The sequence below is a fragment of the Oreochromis aureus genome, linkage group 14, assembly GCF_013358895.1.
Source record: "Oreochromis aureus strain Israel breed Guangdong linkage group 14, ZZ_aureus, whole genome shotgun sequence".
NCBI lineage: Eukaryota > Metazoa > Chordata > Actinopteri > Cichliformes > Cichlidae > Oreochromis > Oreochromis aureus.
Genome location: NC_052955.1, coordinates 40,527,774 through 40,551,207, shown reverse-complemented (window position 1 = coordinate 40,551,207; position 23,434 = coordinate 40,527,774). Strand labels below are relative to the sequence as shown.

Here is a 23,434-nt window from a genome sequence, read left to right as displayed (position 1 = left end):
CCCAGTGGCATGAGAACAATATGAGAACAGAGCCACCAAGGCTGGAGACAGAGCAATACTGGAAGACCATATGGGAGGACGCAACACATAACAACAATGCTCAGTGGGTAGTGGATCTAAGAGCAGACCACAGCAACTTCCCTGAACAGGGACCAGTAACCATGACAGTGGCAGACACCCGAGAAAGGGTCTCCAGTATGAAGAGTTGGACAGCACCATGCCCCAAAATGGTTCGTGCCTACTGGCTAAAGAAGCTGACTGCACTCCATGAGCGTCTGGCAGCACAAATGAACCAGCTGCTAGTCAATGAGAGACACTCAGAGTGGCTAACTGAAGGCCCAGAAGGGACCGGTCCCATCCAACTACCGGCCAATAACCTGCCTCAGTACCACATGGAAGCTCCTGTCAGGCACCATAGCAGCTAAGATAAACAGGCACAGGCTTAATACATGAGTGGGGCACATAAAGGAATTGGCAGGAATATCAGAGGAGCGAAACACCAGCTACTGGTAGACCGAGCAGTCGCTCAAGAATGCAAGACTAGAGCGACCAACTTGTGCACCGCTTGGATTGATTACAAGAAGGCCTATGACTAGATGCCCCACACCTGGATCCTGGAATGCCTAGAACTGTACAAGATCAACAGGACCCTAAGAGCCTTCATGAGGAACTCAGTGGGGATGTGGCGAACAACACTAGGGGCCAACTTCAAGCCCAACTTCAAGCCCGAAGCACAAGTCACCATCAAGTGCGGGATCTACCAAGGAGATGCTCTATCCCCACTGCTGTTCTGCATAGGTCTGAACCCCCTCATTAACAAGACAAGGTACAGATACTGACTACTGAATGGAGCAATTGTCAGCAGTGGATGATATGCCAACAAATGTGAGAAAAAGTGCATGGATGACATCAAGCTATATGCCAGAAGTGCGTGGGCTGCATGGCGTCAACGCGTTAGTGCGGTTAGCTCATTAACATATTAGCCCCATCCAGCCCCACGCACAGGGCAATCCGCACTAACTCGCTAACGGAGATTTGCCGTGTTAATGCGGTTATGGCGTTAACGTCATTTTAACGAGATTAACACTGATATATATATATATATATATATGGAATGGAATGGTGTAGTCGAATGGTAACAAAGAGAGGGAAGTCAGAACTGAGGGGATCGAACTACCAGAAGGCAACATTGCAGACATAGGGGACAGTTACAAGTACCTGGGGATCCCACAGGTGAATGGGAACCATGAAGAGGCCGCTAGGAAAGCTGCAATCACCAAGTACCTGCAGAGGGTTAGGCAAGTCCTGAAGAGTCAGCTGAACGGTAAGAACAAGATCCGGGCCATCAACACCTACGCCCTGCCCGTGATCAGGTACCCTGCTGGGGTAATAGGCTGGCCAAAGGAGGAGATAGAAGCCACTGACATAAAGACAAGAAAGCTCCTTACCATGCATGGAGGGTTTCACCCCAAGTCCAGCATCCTGAGGCTGTACGCTAAGTGGAAGGGAGGAGGCCGGGGACTGGTGAGTGTCAGCACCACAGTCCATGATGAGACAAGAAACATCCACGAATACATCACGAAGATGGCCCCAACTGACAGCGTGCTCAGTGAATACCTCAGGCAGCAGAAACCCAAGAAAGAGGAGGAAGGCGAGGAACCATCATGGAAGGACAGGCCCCTGCATGGTATGTACCACCGGCAGATAGCGGAGGTGGCTGATACCCAGAAATCCTACCAGTGGCTGGACAAAGCTGGACTGAAAGACAGCACGGAGGCACTAATCATGGCAGCACAAGAACAAGCACTGAGCACAAGATCCATAGAGGCTGGGGTCTATCACACCAGGCAAGACCCCAGGTGCAGGCTGTGTAAAGATGCCCCAGAGACAATCCAGCACATAACAGCAGGATGCAAGATGCTAGCAGGCAAGGCATACATGGAACGCCATAATCAAGTGGCCGGCATAGTGTACAGGAACATCTGTGTCGAGTATAACCTGGAAGTCCCGAGGTCAAAATGGGAGATGCCCCCAAGGGTGATGGAGAATGACCAAGCTAAGATCCTGTGGGACTTCCAGATACAGACGGACAAAATGGTGGTGGCTAACCAACCGGACATAGTGGTGGTAGACAAACAGAAGAAGACAGCCGTAGTGGTCGATGTAGCGGTTCCGAATGACAGCAACATCAGGAAGAAGGAACACGAGAAGCTCAAGAAATACCAAGGGCTCAGAGAAGAGCTCGAGAAGATGTGGAGGGTGAAGGTGACGGTGGTCCCAGTGGTAATCGGAGCACTAGGTGCAGTGACTCCCAAGCTAGGCGAGTGGCTCCAGCAGATCCCGGGAGATCTCTGTCCAGAAGAGCGCAGTCCTAGGAACAGCTAAGATACTGCGCAGGACCCTCAAGCTCCCAGGCCTCTGGTAGAGGACCCGAGCTTGAAGGATTAACCGCCCACAGGGGCGAGTGGGGATTTTTTTATATATATATATATATATATGTATCTGTGTGTGTGTTTTCACCTGCAAAGTTTGAAGAGAGAGAGAAGAGGTGGAGCGAGGAGAGTAATCCACCTGGTGAGGAACTTTATGACGTTGTCTGAGATGACAAGTGAGAGATCGTTTTATTTTGATTCAGTTGAATTTAAAAGTTAGATATTACAAGCAATGCAGCATAATACTTATTTTTATGTGTTTAACAAACACATTGATGGACAGAGCCTGATCAGTGCCCAGCACTTCCCTACTGCTCACTGGAGGACTTACTGTCCAGCTCATCTGAGGTTCTGTGTCTGGGCCTGTCAGAGGCATTATTTTCTTCTGTGGTGGCCCACCAGAGGGCTCCACTCACACCCAGGTCGGGAGGAGGGGTTCTGCTGGTTTTTGGCAAAATGTGTCCAGTTGTAGTTTTGAGATTAATAAAGTCGGAATGGAAAGTTACAGCTCCTGTGTCGTCTGTACCATATCTCCACATTGGTGACCCTAGATTTGGACATGTTGCAGGCCATGGATGACGCTGGCCTCACCGTGGATGCACCGGCGAGCCTTCTGCCTCCTGCCACGGCTACGCTCGCCATGGCGCTTCAGTTGCCGGACTTTTGGCTCCACGATGCCCCGTCGTGGTTTGTGCACATGGAGGCTCCGTTAGCTCTTCATGGCATCTTGGCTCACGACACGAAGTTTCATCATTGGGTGGCCTCGCTCGACCCGCTAGCCACCTGCCGTGCAATGACCATCCTCCGGGACCCACCCGCACACGGGAAATATGCCGCCCTGAAGGAGCTGCTGCTGCGGCGATACACCCTCTCCGATGCGGAGCGAGCCGTGAAGCTTCTCTCCGTCTCGGGCCTGGTAGGGGGCACAGCTCTTGAACTGATGGAAAGCATGTTGTCCTTGCTCGGATCGGAGGACGGGGGATTCCTCTTCATCCATCTCTTCCTCCGACAGCTGCCTGTGGCCGTGAGGACCGGCATTGCCAACTCCCCGTTTCTGGCAGTGAGGGATTACCGCTCCTTGGCGGAAGAAGCGGACCGCATCCTTCTGACTTCCCGCACCTTCCAAACCCTAGCTATGGACCCGCCGACAGCACCTCCACCTGCCTTCCCCGGAGCGGCCGATCTGGTGCTGACGGCGGGAATAGCTACACGACGACACCGCTGGAAAGACATCTGCTTCTATCATCAGCGTTCTGGCGCCAGAGCGCGTTGCTGCCTTCCACCCTGCTCTTTTCCGGCCCAGGAAGATGGGGCTGCCAGCGCCGTAGCGGCCGCGGTCGCTAGCGATATGGCGATGCTGCTCTTCATTGAAGACTCACACTCCAGGAGGTGTTTTCTGGTGGACTCCAGCTCACAGAAGAGCCTAATTCCACCGGCCGCAGCGGACAGGTTAGCGGCGGACAACAGGCTGCGGCTAATAGCAGCTAATGGCTCTCCTATCGCATCGTTCGGAGAAAGGTTGGTGACTTTTAGCTTCCATGGTCGGGATTTCCAGTGGAACTTTGTCGTTGCTGCCAGCTCTGTGCCTATCTTGGGCGCCGATTTTCTCTGCGCTCATGGACTGTTAGTCGATGTCGCTCACAGACATTTGATCGGACTGCCGACCCCCTCATTCAGGTTAATTTAGTAGCCTCCGGAGATGTGTTCCACTGTTTGTTGTTGGAGTTTCCATCACTGTCCGTTCCTAATTTCTCCAGCACGGTAACGAAGCATGGGGTTGAGCATTATATTCCCACGGTCAGGCCCCCGGTGTTCGCGCATGCACGCCGCCTCGACCCCGCAAAGCTTTCCATCGCGCGAGAGGAGTTCGCAGCCATGGAGCGCCTGGGCATTGTGCAGCACTCGAACAGCGCCTGGACCTCTCCACTTCACATGGTGCCCAAATCGGACGGATGGTGGCATCTGTGCGGGGATTTTTGGCGTTTAAATAATGTTACGGAGAATGACCGTTACTCCATTCCTCACATTCAGGACTTTTCCGCCCACCTCGCTGGTACCTTGGTGTTTTCAAAAACTGACGTAATTGTGCAGGGGTATCACCAGGTCCGGTGCTCGCCGAGGCCATTCCTAACACTGCCGTCATCACTCCCTTCGGTTTGTTTGAGGTTCTACGCCTGCAGTTTGGGCTGAAAGGTGCCGCGCAGACTTTTCAGCGCCTGATGGACCTTTCGTTTTCGTTTACCTGGATGATATACTGGTGGCCAGCTGTTCGATGAGCCAGCACGAGTCTCATCTGCGCCAGCGTTTGGTGGAGCACGGGCTGATCATCAACCCCTCTAAATGTCAGTCCGGATTACCGGTCCTGGATTTCCTGGGGCACCGCATTTCCGCTGACGGTGTGGTTCCGTTGCTGGACGGGGTCCGGGCTGTCGCGACTTTTTCGCGTCCCGCCTCGGTTAAGGCGTTGCAGGAGTTCTTGGGAATCATCAATTTTTATAATCGTTTTCTCCCCAGAGCTGCCCACCTTTTGCAGCCGCTCTAAAAGGTAAGACGGCTAAAGATCCTGTTCACTGGTCCCCAGAACGTGTCCAAGCATTTTCTGCGGCGAAGTCAGCACTGGCCAATGCTGCCCTGCTGGCCCTCCTGTTTCCGTCAGCAGAGATCGCATTAACCACTGACGCGTCGGATGTTGTGGTGGGCGCCGTGTTGGAACAGCGCGTCTCCGGCGTCTGGCAGCTGCTCGCCTTTTTCAGTCCCACGCTCCGAATGCAAGTACAGCGTTTTCAATAGAGAGTTGTTGGCTCTGCACCTCGCGACGCGGCATTTTCGTTTTTTTCTCGAGGGTCACAGTTTCACCACATACGTCGACCACAAGCCTTTGAACTTTGCTATGTCCAAGGTTTCCGACCCTTGGAGCGCACGCCAGCAGCGCCAGTTAGCGGCTATTTCGGAGTTTACGACAGACATTCAGCACTTGGCTGGTAAGTCCAACCGGGTCGCTGACTGTCTGTCCCTCGTGTTGGTTTCTCCCGTGTACGTTGGCGTCGACTACGCCGCCATGGCCGCTGAGCAGTGCGCCGACCCTGACGTCCTTGCACTTCGTTCCGCACAGACGGGCCTCATGTTGGAGGAAACGCCGGTGTGGGAGGGCGGTCCGCGTTTGCTGTGCGACGAGTTACAGCTCCTGTGTCGTCTGTACCATATCTCCCCCCCTCTTTTGTTTTGTTCCTGGGACAGAGAATAATAAAGTTTCTTGTTGAGGTTCTGAGCCACTAAACTGAAGAACTGAACTAGGTGACTATTCATATTTCTCAGCTAGCTAACTTACAGTCTTTTTTTCTCAGCCTGTAAATTGAGAAATAAATAAGACTGTTGGTAATGTTCCACAGCCTGCCCCTAGAGACTGATGTCTCTAGGGGAGTTCCCCCAGAGAGGGTGAGGCTGGTTCTTCACCTGTGCCAATCCGCAGTGTGAGTGTGGCTGAGGTCCAGCCTATTTTTGCATCCAATCCAGTTCCCAGAGTGCAGTGTCACCAGGATCCAACCAGTCCCTGCACTTATACAACTTCCCAGGGTGAAGGTCGCTGAGGTCTAGGCAATTTCTGCTCCAGTTCCTGTCCCCAGAATGAGAGAGAGTCCTCAACCCCTGTCACCAGAGCAGTCAGCAAGCCCTATGCAACCACAGATGGAGCAACTTGAGCAGGTTGTGAGCAATGTTCAGCATGAGAATCCAGTGGAACCTGCACAGCCCTGCATTCTTAATCGTCCCAACAACATGGACCCAGCAGACTCAGTTCTGAGTGAGCGGCAGCAGACAATTTTTTTTTTTTTTTTAAAGGAAATGAAGAGGTGGGACTCTGCAACATCACTGGCTTAAATGCAGCCCCAAAACATGAAAAAGCCTACAGGAATTTTTGCAGATCATTGTAGAAACTTGCTGTTGTACCTTCCTCCTGAAATCATTTTTTGCAACAGGCTAGATACAGTTACAAGATACAGTTTAAGATCCTCCATCCATCTTCTTCCGCTTATCCAGGGCCAGGTCACGGGGTCAGCAGCCTAAGCAGAAAAGCCCAGACCTCCCTCTCCCGGGCACCTCCTCCAGCGCCCCTCCAGGAAACACCAAGGGGTTCCCAGGCCAGCTGAGACATCTCCCGGTGGGACATGTCCAAAACACCTCACCCAGGAGGCAACCTGGAGGCATCCTTGTCAGATGCCAGAACCACCTCAACTAGCTTCTTTCGATGTGTAGGAGCAGTGGCTCTACTATGAGCCCCTCCCGGATGGCCGTATCTCTCACCCTATCTCTAAGGGAGAGACCAGCCACCATTTGGAGGAAGCTCATTTCTGCCGCTCGTATCCGCACTACCCACTACCCACAGCTTGTGACCATAGGTGAGGGACATAGATCGAGAGCTTCGCTGCCGAAGCACCTCCCAAAGGACACTCCCAAAGGTATAAACTTTCCCAGGGGTCTTTATATAAACTTTCTATAAACTTTCTCAGTCTTCAAATCGCCTGATGGTTTGCATGAATCTCTTTGAGGCAGTCTGATAGTCTTTTTTCATGTTTTTGCTTCAGCCACTCCCCAACTCCCATTCCGCTCGGCCTGTCGGTAGCTATCAGCTGCCTCCGAAATCCCACAGTCTCACCAAGCCCCATAGGACTCCTTCTTCAGCCTGGTGGCTTCCTTTACCTCTGGTGTCCACCATTTAGTTCAGGTGTCACCACGACAGGCACAAACCACCTTGCGGCCGCAGCTCAGTGCTGCAGCTTCGGCAATGGAGGTGCTGATCATGGTCATTCGGACTCAATGTCCCCAGTCTCCCTTGGAATGCTATTGAAGCTTTGCCAGTGGTGTGCCTCTGCCAGGCATTCCCAGCGCACCCACACTATACATTTAGGTGCGCCAGGTCTGTCCTGAATCCTCCCCCCACCACCTGATCCAACTCACCCCCAAGTAGTGATCAGTTGAAAGCTCAGCCCCTCTCTTTATACTAGTGTCCAGAACATATGGCCGCAGGTCTGGTGATACGATTACAAAATTGATCATCAACCTGCGATCTAGGGTGGGCCCAGCCAGGAAGAAGTTTATATTCAGTATATGAATATAAACTTCTTCCTCCCAGACGCTCGCCCTCAGACACCCTCCCAGGGCCTGGGTCCAGAACGGGGCCTCAGTAACCCTATCCTGGGTGACAGAGTGAACTGTTCCCTTGATTGTATACTCATATAGGGGTCTTTTGAATCACTCTTTGTCTGGTCCCTCACCTAGGACCAAGTTGCCATTGGAGACCCTACCAGGGGGCAAAAGTCCCCCAACAACAAGCCCCTGAGATCCCTGGGACACACAAATCCCTACACCACAATAAGGTAACGATTCACTTACCTTATCACAATTTAAAATCTTTAAAATTCTTTAAATTCTTAATTGTCTTTTATGTGTAGAGATGTGTATGAGTGACCCATAGGTAACTGTATTATCAAACAAAACATTCCTCTGAAAATGGGATGTACAAGGACTGTACTGAAAATCATTGAAAAAGCAACCTATGTCCAATTCAATTCAATTCAATTCAATTTTATTTATATAGCGCCAAATCACAACAAAAGTCGCCTCAAGACAGAAAAACATGGCTAGTCCTTCAGAGGGGCGACTCTAAAAATGATAAAGTCTGGATGTTCAATGTTGTACTTCTTAAAGAAAATGAATGTATATGATAAAGAGAAAATGATGTCGAGAAAGTGACATGAAATCACAAAGATAGAAGAAATGTATCTTATTTAGGGATGGGTATTGATAAGATTTTAACGATTCCGATTCCATTTTCGATTCTGTTTAACGATTCGATTCTTTATCGATTCTCTTATCGATTCTTGTTTTTAAAAAGGAGAACACTAAGGTCGATTAGCTTAGAACTGTTTTATATCTTCTCTTTCAACAAGATAGAAATTTAGGAGTAACATGGCCTTACAAACCCAACTGTGAGATCTTAAGAGATCCACAGCCTACGGCTCTTCAATGGGGTGTCACAGGGTCCCCGGGGAAAATTATAAACGTAAAATAATAAAATAAATATTCTTCTGTAGCAATAACAAAGTATAACATAAATTATTCTGTAGCAATTACACAAGAATATCCAGTAATGTCCCTGCCTACAATTAAACACATTCACTTACCATCTGCTGTGGCAAATGGCTGCAAGGTTTTGACCACAAACTAGTCACTGCTCGGTGACATTCGGGCCTGAAAAGAGCGCTACCGGTAGACTGCAGCGACAACTGCCAGCGGCGCCAGCCAGACTCTGTCTGTCTGTCTCATCATGGTCACCTAAATGCACAGTAATGGCAGGTTTTGTAATAAGGCAGATCGCGCTAACATAATATGCACTGTTAGTTGATTATTTACCTGCCGCATTAACGGAGATGACGTGCAAACGTTACCGCTGCTGCTGCTGGGTTGAGATTCACGAGTCCGAGCGGTTTTGTGAGCGAATGCTTTTGCATATTCGTAGTGTTTCCTCCCTTAATGAAATATCTACTTTGCAAGTATTGCAAGTTGCCCTGTTGTCATTCGTTCTCGTAAAGTATAAACAAACTTTTAAGCGTTTGAGCCGCTTAGGCGCCGTGTTTCCTGCCAGGTACCCTCCGACGCTCCGCAACGTGGTGACGTCATTCGGGGCGACTGGAATCGATAAGGGAATCGTTTGCAAAAATGGCAAACAATTCCAAGGAATTGAAACAGTGGGAACCGGTTCTCAACAAGAACCGGTTTTCGATACCCATCCCTAATCTTATTGCATGTCATTTTTTTTATATCTTTAATTCACAACTTTCAAATTTCATACCTAAAGCTAATTTAAAGAAATTTAAGGAAAGAGAAACAAGAGATTTTCTTTTTCAATCTAATTTGAGATGCTAGCTTTGTGAGGACCCAAATGAACTTCCATCAGTGGCACTCACAGTGTCCTTACTGAAACCAGAAAATGCAGAGTCATCCTGTTCATGGGTGATTCTTTTGAACTCTTTTTATTTTTTAATTCAGATAACTCAAATGTAAAAGAGGTTTTGAGCAAGAAAACATTTTAAAATGCTTTAATTATTCCAGAAATAGAATATTCCCATTTGAAATATTTTTTAAAAGATTGCTGTACATCTGTAAAAAAAAACAAACAAAAAAAAACATCCCTCTAAGCCACTCATCCAAGTTCATCTGGTTTCACCATGCTATATATAACCATGCATATTAAGCTTAACTAAAAGAGTCAAAGGAATGATTTGAAAGACTGGACACGGTTATTTGCTGTTTTTTCCAGTCAGATAAAGTGATCATCTGTTACTGCTTACATTTTGATTGCCATTTGCTTCTGTTTTGCACAGAGTTAAACAAGCATGAAATGTCTGATTGCATCCTTTTTGCTGTTTCTATGGTACGTGTCAGAAGGACAGTATAAAATCAGGAGTCAGCATACAAACCAGCAGCATCTCAGAAGAGAGACTAAGCTACAGTAGGCTTAGCCACAGCCATGGATACTGTCAAACATCAGAAAAGGAATACTTCAGGTAAACATTAAGTTCTGCTAGCTGGACACACTAACATTATTTTGCTTAAATTATAACAGTGTCCTTTCTGATTATGTTTTTTTCCAACAGCACTCAAGAAATCTAGGTCTGCGAAGAACATCAATCATTACACAAATGTACGTGGTCTGCCTTCTATCGAGAAGATTGTGAGCTCAGTGGAGGACACCCCCAGGCCCATCAGCACCCAGATCATTGGTACAATCCCAGAATGGATCAATGGAAACTTCCTGAGAAATGGGCCCGGAAAGTTTGAGATCGGAAACCACAAGTGAGTGCTGCATCTTTGTGTGTTTATCCATCCGCTTCAGACATCATGAAGCTCACTCCTCTGCATTGCATCCATTTCTCAACAGGTTCAACCACTGGTTTGATGGCATGGCTCTCCTGCACCAGTTCAAAATATCAAATGGGCAAGTGACTTACAAAAGCCGCTTCCTGTCCAGTGACAGCTACCAGACCAACAAGGAGCACAATCGCATTGCGATATCTGAGTTTGGGACTGTAACCATGCCGGACCCCTGTAAAAATGTCTTCCAGCGCTTCCTGTCAAGATTTGAATCACACAGTGAGTATCTCGAAGACAAAGCAGCCTGTTGATGCACTAGCTATAGAATAAATAATTCAAAGCTTTCTTTCCCTCTAGAGCCCACAGACAATGCCAACGTGAGTTTTGTGACCTACAAAGGTGATTATTATGTCAGTACAGAAACCAACATCATGCACAAGGTGGACCCTGAGACACTGGAGACGACTGAAAAGGTACCATGAGTGTAATGATATGCGTGCAGCTGAAGTTTTAGTGGCACATGTATCAAACTGTAAAAGTAGGTATAGAAGCAATAAAAACTGCAAACCTTTTGTGCCATTGCATTTATTTGTATTAGGTGGACTGGAGCAAATTCATTGCTGTGAATGGAGCCACAGCACACCCTCATACTGAGCCTGATGGTACGACATACAACATGGGAAATTCCTACACCTCGAAAGGTATTTAAGAAACATCAGATCCATTTATTTGGACACTACAGGTTAAGGATCAAAGTTCTAACAGTATCTGGCATGACAGGATCATACTACAACATTATCCAAGTGCCACCAACCAAGAAAACAGAAGATGAAACCCTGGAGGGAGCGTCAGTGCTGTGCTCGATTCCTTCAGTGGACAAGACCAAACCTTCATACTATCACAGCTTTGGTGAGCAAAAGACCTCTTGCACAAATTCCTTTGCGGTTTTCATCATAGACCCATTTATAGGAATACAGATTTAGTCTTTGTTTTTTACATAACCTCTCATAAATATATGTCTATTTCTTCATATTTCTATTTTTGAATTTGGAAATAAAAATGCACAATGAAGTGAGGTACAGGCAGATATTCCGATTTCAGGTATGGGATGAAAATGGCTGGATCAGTGGATCATTGGGGTTTATATATAAATTTCCCAAGTCTTACTGGACCTGAGTCCCACCACTAATAAACTTCTTCTTATTTTGTTATAGCGATGTCTGAGAACTACGTGGTGTTCATTGAACAGCCCATCAAGCTGGACCTGCTGAAGATCGTGACAGGCAAGCTGAGAGGAAAAAGCATCAGTGATAGCATATTCTGGGACCCAAAACTCAACACAATCTTCCATCTGATCCACAAACACTCTGGGAAGGTAGGACTCTAACATGGAATAATGAACTAAGTGATTAAGTAAGGTAAACTTAATTCACAATAAAAAGTATTCTTCCAAGTCTAATAAGTATTGTTCCTGTGACATTGCTCATTGTTAAATTAAACACTGAGTGTAAAAGTGACAGTTAAAATGTAAAAATAGTGCCCTCTTGATTGAATTTTGAGTGTTTTGTTGCAAATGCAAGATAAAAGCAACAATAAAAGTGCAATAAAACCATTTTTTGTCATTAAAATCAACAATTAATCATGAGAAATAATAGTAATCAGAATACGGATTATGGTAGCATAACTGAAAAATAAAGAGGAAGGGGGTAAAAGCAAATTGACACCTGATGCTCTGTATTAATAGGTAGAGTGCTAAATGATTTATGTTACAAAGATTTCAGAAGAAACTAATAAATGTTCAGTTTAGTTGATAAAATTATTTTTTTTTTTGCATTTGCAGAAATGTGAAAAAAATATTTAAGTCACATTAATAAATTATGAAAAACAAAAACAAAAAAAACCTGTCTATATAAAATATTCAGTAAAATTATTTGCCTTGAACTAGAATGCAGAACTGAACTAGTGCCATGGTGCATTTCCATTCTTGTTTTTGTGTTTCAGGTAAGCTCCATCAAGTATCTTGCAAAGCCACTGTCAACCTTCCATCAGATCAATGCATTTGAGGAGGATGGATTCTTGATCATAGATTTGTGTGCATCAGATGATGGCCAGGCAATTACAAACTACAACATCCAGAACATGCGCAAGTCTGGAGAAGCTCTTGATGAGGTAAGTTAGTTAAGTAAAGCTCATTACTGACTTTCCTGTGCAGTTTATGGAAAATCCTTATGCTGCTTTTGGTTTATCTGAAGAAAAGATGGTTTGTTTAAGTTAACTAGATCTTCCTCATCAGGTGTACAACACCTTGAGTAGAGCCTTCCCCCGGCGATTTGTGCTGCCTCTCAATGTTGACCGCGACACACCCTACAACCAGAACCTGATTACCCGGCCGAACAGCATAGCTACTTCTGTAAGAATTGCCAAGAACAAGGTATTAATGTACATCTATCAGCACGTTACTGAATGCACATGTTTAATTTCTCTGTTTCATTTTACTTTTTCACACAAACATTAAGATTTTATCAGTCTTAAGGTAGTTAAAATTTACATGCTTTACCAAACCTACTGCTTCTTTCTTTAGAACTTATTTAAATTCTCTCTTCTATATAAATGCTTAATTGGACTTTCCCATTAAAATGTCAATATGTAGCACTTTCACTACCTGAATCTCAATGATTACCTTTGTTGCTTTTTGTTTTGTTTTTTAAAACCTGTGCAGGTGTTCTGTACCCATGAGGACCTCCATGGGGAGGATCTCCATGAATACGGAGGTCTGGAGTTTCCTCAGATCAACTATCACAAATTCAACACCCATCCCTACCGCTACTTCTATGGCTGTGGCTTCAGACACCTTGTAGGGGACACGCTGATTAAGATGGATCTCTGCGGAAAACGGATGAAGGCATGTTGTTTTATTGGAGCAAAGAAAAGAGAGCTCGCATTTCCAATCTGTGGAACAAGTTAACCCCCACAACTGAAATCAACAGTTTCCAGATAGAACCAATTATATCTGTTTATATTTTAGTTCATCCACAAAATAAATTTGCTGAGATTTAAATTTGTAATAACAAACGTATCAGACACTTACTGTGTAGTGACAACTGTGACATTTGAAAAAGCATTTAGAGAGCGCAACTCACCCCAAAGGGGAAAGAGCTATATTAAAGCGTTTTATGCTGATGTCAGCCTTGGTAATATAGAAATCTAGTGTAGTATATTATTGTAGTACATTGTAGTATGTATATGTATATGTAGTAACTTTTTGTGTCATTGTGAAATTATATAATGTTGTATTGAAAACAACAGGCCTAGTAATATACCAGGCCTCCCCAGGCCTGGTATATTACTAGTATGAGACTGAAGACAATCCATAAAAATTGTGGGTAATATGGAGTTAACAAACAGTAAACAAAGTTAGACTGGACTGTCCCACAGGTATTGAGAAAACATTGTTATTGTGATTTTTCTTTTATCGTCATGAGTGTGATATTGTCACAGCCCTGGTGTGTAAATGTTCCCTCACAGGTGTGGGAACATCCTGGTCAGTATCCATCTGAGCCGGTCTTTGTTCCCTCTCCTAATGCTACAGAGGAGGATGATGGTGTCATCATGTCTGTGGTCATCACTCCAGACGAGGTTAGTCAGGCTCAGCCATTTTAAACAGAGTACTCTTTATACAGTTAGTTCTTTACCCATGTCTCCGTTCTCTCCAGGACAAGAGTACATTCCTTCTGGTGTTAGATGCCAAGACATTTGAGGAGCTGGGCAGGGCGGTGGTACCTGTCAACATCCCCTATGGCTTCCACGGGACATTCAGTGCCACAGCTTAGACATCTGATGGATGTACATGTGACTTCACAGGGACACACCTACACTGTGTACATGTTGACTTGAGAGCAAAGACCCTCACTTAAAGAATTCCTTTATACTTTTTCAATGCATGAAATAGCAGATATAAAAACACTAGTTTTTATATCTGCTATTCAGTGTTCTCCATCTTCAGTGAGGTTGGACTGAGAGTTTGAGATATGTTTTTATAACCTAACGCTGCTTTAAACTTCTCCACAATTTTATCCCTTACCTCTCAGTTGTGTTCCTTGATCATCATGATGCTTTTTGGTCACTCTCACAAACATCGGAGGCCTTTACAGAACAGAGTTAAGGGGGCTGAATAAATACTAACACCACACTTTTCAAATTTTTATTTGTGAAAAACGTTGAAAACCATATATCGTTTTCCTTCAACTTCACAAATATGCTTTACTTTGTGTTGATGTACCATAAAATTCCCTTAAAGTGTGAAATCTGGAAAACTTTAAGGGTTATGAATACTATAATTTACACAATAATTTGCAGCACAAAAAATTATTAGAGTGATTAGAGAATACATAAAATTATTGTATTGTGTTTTTTTGTTTTTTATTTTATTGTGTGGCTTTTTTTGAACATGTTAAAATAATAGAATAAGCTTATTTAATCAAACCCGTTCCTATTATTTGTACTAATAATCACTGTTTCTTCATGTTTATACCATATCCTATCATAAATCCTTCCTTATAATCTGTCACATGTGTTTGGCTGTGTTACTCCAGATATATATACATAAACACATATATACACCACATACATGTGTGCATACACAAACACATATGGTGTGGCTCAGGAGGTAGAGCAGGTCATCTGCTGATTGGAATGTTGGTGATTCGATCCCTGGCTCCCCCAGTCTGCATGCCAAATATCCTTGGGCAAGATACTAACACCAAGTTGCTCTCCGATGGAGGGATTCGTGGTCCAGAATGTTATTTGCTTTGCTCAATATTGAAATGCTTATTTATTATATGTTTTTCCAGCTTATTTTATCATCTATTATAAGACCAAAAAACTTGTGTTCATGAACTCTTTCAATTTCCACAACATCTGTCTGCACATGTGAGTTTATTTGAGAATTCCCAAATGACATGATTTTAGTTTTTTTTTTTTGTAGATGTAATAATAGTTTGTTCTTACCTAGTTTGTACCTTAAAAACATCATTCATAACAAATAGTTTTGACCCTACTTCACAAACTGTTTCCTGTTACTATTTTTCACCCAACGCAGTACAACGCCCTGATCCCATACCATTCCAGATTAATATTTCATCACTGATTGTATCAGATGCTTTTCAAAGATCTAGGAATACTCTGGCCAGTGTTGGGGAGTAACGGAATACATGTACCAGCTTTACATATTTAAAATACAAAATATTTGTAACTGTATTCCATTACAGTTACCGTTTAAAAAGGTGATATTCAGAATACAGTTACTTTGTTGAAATAAATGGATTACACAGCGGTCTTTTCCTGTTACATATGTTTGGCTATGCTCTCTCTATTTTTGGTAATTCCACACCAGTGGAAACCCAAACAAAACACACATTAAGAGGCTCTAATGCCTGTGTCTCTATCTCGCGGCCCATGTCACCCCTACTTGTGGCCCGCTTAATGACGTGATGAAATATTTTTTTTAAATTCTTATTCAAAAAATGATTTAATATGAAGTCAATAGGCAGAGTGTTAGGGGATAGCCCTAAAGAATGTAGCCTCATGGGCAGTGTAGTCCGTGCTGCAGGGAGAATGGACTGCCATACCCGTTATGTGTCTGTGAGCGTGAGGAGGGAGAAAAAGGAGAGTGGAAAAGTACGAGGTGTCACCGAGCAGAAATGGGAAATGGAAGCATGTAAATATAATAATAACCACTGCAGCCAAAAAGAGTGCCTGACGAGCCCAGTTGTAAGTAAGCTATTAAGACTCGACTGTACACTGTGTTCGTGTTTTCCTCCGGAAAAAATAAGTTCCGTTGGAGCAGCCTTTCAACGCCTCTCTCTGTCTCTCACTAGCAAAGTTGACCCAGACAACAAAGTAAAGCTAGTTTTCGGCTACGAACCCGACATGAACCTGACGTATTAGCCAGAGGTCCCTTTACTACGGTTCAGAGCTGCTGACCTGTTTTATATACGCGCGGAATAGTTTTCTATACAAGATCGCTGCAAAAAGTGCAGCCTTACCTTTTTTTTTTTTTTTTTAACCTGTCCCATTTGGCTCTTTTGCCATCAGAATTATTGTCTAAAGGTGAAGAAAGATGCCCAACGGATTTACTTTACCAAATGGACCATCCCAGCCTTGCCGTAATGGTCTATTTGATTCATCTTTTATTGTTTTGGGTTTTTTTGGGGTTTTTTCACTTGCTAGATACGGGACAGACTTGAATGAGGAAAAGAAAAGGGAGAAAGAAAGAGGGGGGAAAAACAGCGGAGAAGAGGGACGGGGATAAAGGGCAAAAAACAAAAACCAACAAAATAAGCAGACAAAAAATACATATATCGATCACCTGGATCACCTGTTGAGAAAGAAAAAAGAAAACAAGCAGAAGAAAGCGAGAGCAATAGAATAAACAACATCACGATGATATATGGGAATATGACAGTAAATACTAAATATTAAATATTATTGTGCAGCACGTAAGATCGACAGCGCACAGTGTGCTTTGAGGTAGGAGCCAAAAAGGGTGTAGTTTGTGTGTGTGATCACCTGTGTGTACACCTGTGAGCATGAGCACACTTGTTTTTAAAAGGTTCCTTCATGTAATGATCTGCTAGAGGGTGTGGGGGGGGCCACAGCCCCGACCTCCAGGGCATGAAGCAGGTATGGAGGAGATCAAAACTCCAGACATCCAGAGGCCCCCAGAACACAAGAGACCAAGGAAGACCAACAGAGGGGCAGCTGCGTCACTATCCCAGAAAGAGCTGAGGAGAGTCCCAGATGAGGGGTCACTCAGCAGCCGCGGAGCAGGAGCCAGGGGGGGTTGCAGTGACGTGCCCGTGAGCTCCGCCGGCAGCCAGCTGTGCCAGAGTGACCCGAGCCCCAGGCCGAGGCCGAGGGCACCCCACCCCCGAAGTGGCCCGAGCGAGCCCCAGGCTCCAGGCCCCGACAAGCAGCCACCAGGAGTGAGCCGGTGTGTACCTGGACGCCCATCCCTGGACACAAAGAACCACCAACGCACCGACATCTGAGGGCGTCTGCCACTGGCAGGGGAAGTGGTGGGGGGAGATAGGCCTCCAAACCTTGGAGTGTCTGAGATGTCCCCAGAGAGGTGGCGTCTGATACCCAACCTGACATATAGACACAGACATACAGGCACACACAGATACAAACATCCATTCCCACCCTCATGCTCTCATATGCAATTATTCCTTGCTTACTAGCCAACTCCTCCTCCTAGCCCCCCCGCGCCAGCAGGCCGCAGAGAACGGGGGTGTGAGATGACTCCAAACCTCCCTCCGCCCGCTCATATGTAGTGTTGATGTATGTGTGTTCTAAGGTGCATTGTCTACGTGTATTTAAAATTGAGAGGTGGGCAACGACCCCAGGGGTGAGGTTGTACACCCTGATGGTCTTTTGGAGTCCGTGTAGCGTGCCCACCCCCAAGGTCCTATATGTATGTGTAATGAGAGTGTGAGTAATGTGAATGTCTAAGTTGTGAGATAAAATTGAGGCACAGGCAGCCAGAAGGGGACAGAGGGGGGAGATGCCTCCCCTGCACCCTGGTGACACACCCCTACCCCAAGGCCCTGCATGTGTGGGTGATTGTGGTGGAGCGGGAAGATGGAGGCAGCTGGAGATGGGGAGGGAAGGACAGGAGGGGCAAGTGACCCCTCCCTGGGGCCAGCTCCCCCGCTGACCCCAGTAGGCACCCCCATACTCTGCAACCCGCGAGGGAAAGGGGGCCCAGGCCCATCCGGACCGGGGCCCAGTGCAGCAGCGCCGCCTGGCCCCACAGAGCCCGGGACAGCCCATCCGACCCCACCACAGAGAAAACTGCACCCACCCTGTCATCCACTCATCTTCCAGACTACACAAGACAATAGACGCCCAGAATGAGATCTTCCTCCACCTCTCCTGTATCTCCCCCTCCTGCAGAGTGAGTTCCTGAAGAGAGTTCCTGCAAGATGTAACAACCTCCCCCACCAGATGAAGAGCCCCCCAGGTGGCTCGATGCCCTGGCGGCACCCTGCGCCAGGGCTGGGTCCCCATACACCCACCCGCCCACAACCCCGGCAACACACCAACCAGGACCCAAGCCCCCGAGGCCCGGCCAGGGCCCCAGCCCAGAGACGGAGCGCCCCCAGAACCTCACGCCCGTCTCGGACCCACCCAGGGGCAGCCAGGCTATCAGGTCAGTAACCCACATCCGTCAGCACAGCCCCTCCCCTAGCCCCGCTGCACGCAGCCACGAGGAAACCGTCACCTAAGAGCCAACAGAGCCCTTAATAGGCCATGACCGCTACCCCGGTGTAGCCTTACCTAATGTCAACCTCTTACTCATTTTATATTAAGATTTAAACATCTAGTTGGTATTGGTATGGCGAGTATCCTTCAGTAATAGAGCAGTAACATAGAGCAGAGCAGCTACCTTAATGCTACTCCAACAGAGGTCGATTATCTTGTTAATAATTTTACCTCCTCACTACGTACGACTCTGGATACTGTAGCTCCTGTGAAAACTAAGGCCTCAAATCCGAAGTACCTGACTCCGTGGTATAATTCTCAAACACGTAGCCTAAAGCAGATAACTCGTAAGCTGGAGAGGAAATGGCGTGTCACAAATTTAGAGGATCATCATTTAGCCTGGAGAAATAGTTTGTTGCTTTATAAGAAAGCCCTCCATAAAGCCAGAACATCTTACTATTCGTCACTGATTGAAGAAAATAAGAACAACCCCAGGTTTCTCTTCAGCACTGTAGCCAGGCTGACAAACAGTCAGAGCTCTACTGAGCCAACAATCCCTTTAACGTTAACTAGTAATGACTTCATGAACTTCTTCACAAATAAAATTATCATTAGAGAAAAAATTACCAATAATCATCCCACAGATGTAATATTATCTACAGCTACTTTTAGTACCATCGATGTTAAGTTAGACTCTTTTTCTCCAATTGATCTTTCTGAGTTAACTTCAATAATTAATTCCTCCAAACCATCAACGTGTCTTTTAGACCCCATTCCTACAAAACTGCTCAAAGAAGTCCTGCCATTGATTAATGCTTCGATCTTAAATATGATCAACCTATCTCTAATAATCGGCTATGTACCACAGGCCTTCAAGCTGGCTGTAGTTAAACCCTTACTCAAAAAGCATCTCTAGACCCAGCTGTCTTAGCTAATTATAGGCCAATCTCCAACCTTCCTTTCATATCAAACATCCTTGAAAGAGTAGTTGTCAAACAGCTAACAGATCATCTGCAGAGGAATGGCTTATTTGAAGAGTTTCAGTCAGGTTTCAGAGCTCATCACAGCACAGAAACAGCTTTAGTGAAGGTTACAAATGATCTTCTTATGGCCTCTGACAGTGGACTCATCTCTGTGCTTGTCCTGCTAGACCTCAGTGCAGCGTTCGATACTGTTGACCATAATATCCTATTAGAGCGATTAGAACATGCTGTAGGTATTACAGGTACTGCGCTGCAGTGGTTTGTATCATATCTATCTAATAGACTCCAATTTGTACATGTAAATGGAGAGTCCTCTTCACACACTAAGGTCAGTTATGGAGTTCCACAGGGTTCAGTGCTAGGACCAATTCTATTTACATTATACATGCTTCCCTTAGGCAGTATCATTAGAAGACATAGCATAAATTTTCACTGCTATGCAGATGACACGCAGCTCTATCTATCCATGAAGCCAGGTAACACACACCAATTAGTTAAACTGCAGGAATGTCTTAAAGACATAAAGACCTGGATGGTCGCTAACTTTCTGCTTCTTAATTCAGATCAAACTGAGGTTATTGTACTCGGCCCTGAAAGTCTTAGAAATATGGTATCTAAGCAGATTCTTACTCTGGATGGCATTACCTTGGCCTCCAGTAACACTGTGAGGAACCTTGGAGTCATTTTTGACCAGGACATGTCCTTCACTGCACATATTAAACAAATATGTAAGACTGCTTTCTTCCATTTGCGCAACATCTCTAAAATTAGAAATATCCTGTCTCAGAGTGATGCTGAAAAACTAGTTCATGCATTCATCACTTCCAGGCTGGACTACTGTAATTCATTATTATCAGGATGTCCTAAAAACTTGCTGAAAAGTCTTCAGCTGATCCAAAATGCTGCAGCAAGAGTCCTGACAGGGACTAGAAAGAGAGAGCAGATTTCTCCTGTTTTGGCTTCCCTTCATTGGCTTCCTGTTAAATCCAGAATTGAATTCAAAATCCTGCTCCTCACATACAAGGTCTTAAATAATCAGGCCCCATCTTATCTTAATGACCTTGTAGTGCCATATCACCCTATTAGAGCACTTCGCTCTTGCACTGCAGGCTTACTTGTTGTTCCTAGAGTATTTAAAAGTAGAATGGGAGGCAGAGCCTTCAGTTTTCAGGCCCCTCTTCTGTGGAACCAGCTTCCAGTTTGGATTCAGGAGACAGACACTATCTCTACTTTCAAGATTAGGCTTCAAACTTTCCTTTTGCTAAAGCATATAGTTAGGGCTGGACCAGGTGACCCTGAATCCTCCCTTAGTTATGCTGCAATAGACGTAGGCTGCCGGGGATTCCCATGATGCATTGAGTTTTTCCTTTCCAGTCACCTTTCTCACTCACTATGTGTTAATAGACCTCTCTGCATCGAATCATACCTGTTATTAATCTCTGTCTCTCTTCCACAGCATGTCTTTATCCTGTCTTCCTTCTCTCACCCCAACCGGTCGCAGCAGATGGCCCCGCCCCTCCCTGAGCCTGGTTCTGCTGGAGGTTTCTTCCTGTTAAAGGGAGTTTTCCTTCCCACTGTCGCCAAAGTGCTTGCTCATAGGGGGTCATATGATTGTTGGGTTTTTCTCTGTACCTATGAAGCGCCTTGAGGCGACTTTTGTTGTGATTTGGCGCTATATACATAACATTGAATTGAATTGAATTGAATTGAGAGCCACCAACTCCTTGTCAAAAACACAGTATTTAAATTTGTTGTCCCGTAGTGTACGGCTGAAAAAGGCAAGCGGTTGCCAGACACACACCGTGTTCCAGCAGACACACATCGTGTTTCAGCTAATGCTACATCCGAGGCATCAGTGGTCCACATGATCTGCGCCAAAGGCGATGGGTGGGCCAGCAGGGCAGTGTTAGCCAATGGAAACTTAGCCTTCCAAAATTCCCAGAGCCATTCTGGGACCCAGTCAACAGATTCATTAGCGTTTTTACGCACCATACAGTGGCTACAGCAGGTGCGCCGCTCTGGGGAGAAAATGGTTGTAAAAATTAACCACCCCCCCAAATTCCTCTGTCAGTGCGACATTTTCTGATGTATTAATCATATATTTTAATTATACCACATTAGTAATAGTAATATCACTTTCTCACTTTAGTATAGCAAGATCACTCCTATCACCAGTTGTATGCATGCATGTAGAATGTTATCACAAGTGGACCCCAAGTTTTATTGCACCTTCACAGTGGACCCATTGTAAATGGTAAATGGCCTGTATTTGTATAGCGCTTTACTAGTCCCTAAGGACCCCAAAGCGCTTTACACTACATTCAGTCATCCACCCATTCACACACACATTCACACACTGGTGATGGCAAGCTACGTTGTAGCCACAGCTGCCCTGGGGCACACTGACAGAGGCGAGACTTGAAGATCTCCAGACACCCTGTTCAAGGGAGGTGACGGGTGGTCGTAACTTTTCTTAGAGCGGGAGGGGGTCAAGGATGAGCTGGACTGAAGGTATAGGGCAGGGGTCGGCAACCCTGGGCACGCGTGCCAGAGCTGGCACGCGAAGGGTTAACTGATGGCACGACCACAGCTGGACTGGCCATCGGCCCACCGGGTGATTTTTCGTTTTTATGGGCCGATTATTTTATTTATTTATTTTTTTTGTAACGGTATAAACAATGAAAGGTGGTGGATTGGCAAGATGCTGGCTGATGTGTAAAAATAACTCAGTTGTTTGGTGGTGGCTATGGCGGAGCTACCATAAGGGCCCGCAGGTGGATGAGGGAAGGGGAGGCAGGAGGAGGAAAGACCCGTATTGAGGTGAAAAAGAACGCAGTTTGTCCTGTACTTCAGCTAGAATGAAAAAAAGACACAAAGCTGGAGTTATTCTGTGTCTTTACGCTGTCAGCTGCCTCTTCTCTCATTCTCTCCCCCTCCCTTTCCTGTTGCTACTTCAATTATGAAACTGAAATCAATTAAATCAATGATCAGCTGATCAGCTTTTCTGACGCTAGTCCTGTCTCTCTTGTTTGTTTATCGTCCACTTTGCGCCAGAAAGAGGAAACCAGCGGATGTCTCGCTAAACAACAGCAGCACGTTTAAGCGTGATAAGTTGTTGTTAGAATTTACTTAATATTACTTTCTAGCAAATTAATTTCCACAGCTGTAAAAGCTGCTGGTCATGATATCGGTTTGGATATGTGGTGAGAGGGAAACATGAAGATGAAACCAGGAGATGTCCTTACTGAATCATCAGAGCTGAACAGGTGATGGAGAAACAGGTTTACCTTTTAGGTGACATGAATTCTGGCACTATGCCCTCCAGATGGTTATGCATTAATCACCTATGACCGGGATACTCTGTTAAACCTTCGTTTTCCCCCTTATGCTGGGTTGGATCAAGACTGGAATTTGGGAGAAGCTACCTTTCCACCTATTATCTCTTCCACTGGCTCATACGGTTCCCCTCTCTCCCCCCCGCCTAAGAAGTGTTATAGGAAGCGGGGCAAATGGAATGGGTTTCGGGTTCGCTTCAAGGCTTACCTTAAAACATCTGCCCACCGTGGGGATTATACGATTATCTCCTCGGGATCCATTATCCTTCAGGCTGCTCAGCCATCGCTGGATCTGTCCGGTCGGTAAACAAGCCTGTCCGGCTTCTCCGGTAGTCTCTCTGCCTGTTCGTGTTTGGATTGGGTCCCCCAGAGATGGTGTACGGCACAGGTATTTAAGCCAACTAAGACGTGCTTCCAGCAGAGATAAGATGCCTATCTCTCGGATGGCTTTATTAAACGCAAGATCGCTGGCGAATAAAACCTTCATCTTAAATGACCTCTTCCTCACCTCTCGGCTTGATGCTCTGTTATTGACTGAAACTTGGATTCG

At 45.7% G+C, this 23,434-nt stretch overlaps 1 protein-coding gene across 1 annotated transcript; it reads left to right on the top strand.

The window, feature by feature from the left end:
• The first annotated feature begins 9,902 nt into the window (after window positions 1-9,902).
• On the top strand, window positions 9,903-14,844 carry LOC116313085 (beta,beta-carotene 9',10'-oxygenase-like). The gene is made up of 12 exons (XM_039598197.1): window positions 9,903-9,994; window positions 10,085-10,283; window positions 10,369-10,580; window positions 10,659-10,774; window positions 10,900-11,002; window positions 11,082-11,210; window positions 11,516-11,676; window positions 12,303-12,470; window positions 12,595-12,732; window positions 13,021-13,203; window positions 13,827-13,937; window positions 14,015-14,844. The coding sequence occupies exons 1-12, from the start codon at window positions 9,958-9,960 to the stop codon at window positions 14,129-14,131; spliced, it is 1,674 nt and encodes a 557-aa protein (XP_039454131.1). The 5' UTR covers window positions 9,903-9,957; the 3' UTR covers window positions 14,132-14,844.
• The last annotated feature ends 8,590 nt before the right edge of the window (window positions 14,845-23,434 follow it).

Coding starts and splice junctions, on each gene's coding strand:
- LOC116313085 (XM_039598197.1), top strand. CDS start 9,958: ATGGATACTGTCAAACATCAGAAAAGGAATACTTCAG. Junction 11,003..11,081: donor AAATTCCTACACCTCGAAAG/GTATTTAAGAAA, acceptor CTGGCATGACAG/GATCATACTACAACATTATC. Junction 11,211..11,515: donor TTCATACTATCACAGCTTTG/GTGAGCAAAAGA, acceptor ATTTTGTTATAG/CGATGTCTGAGAACTACGTG.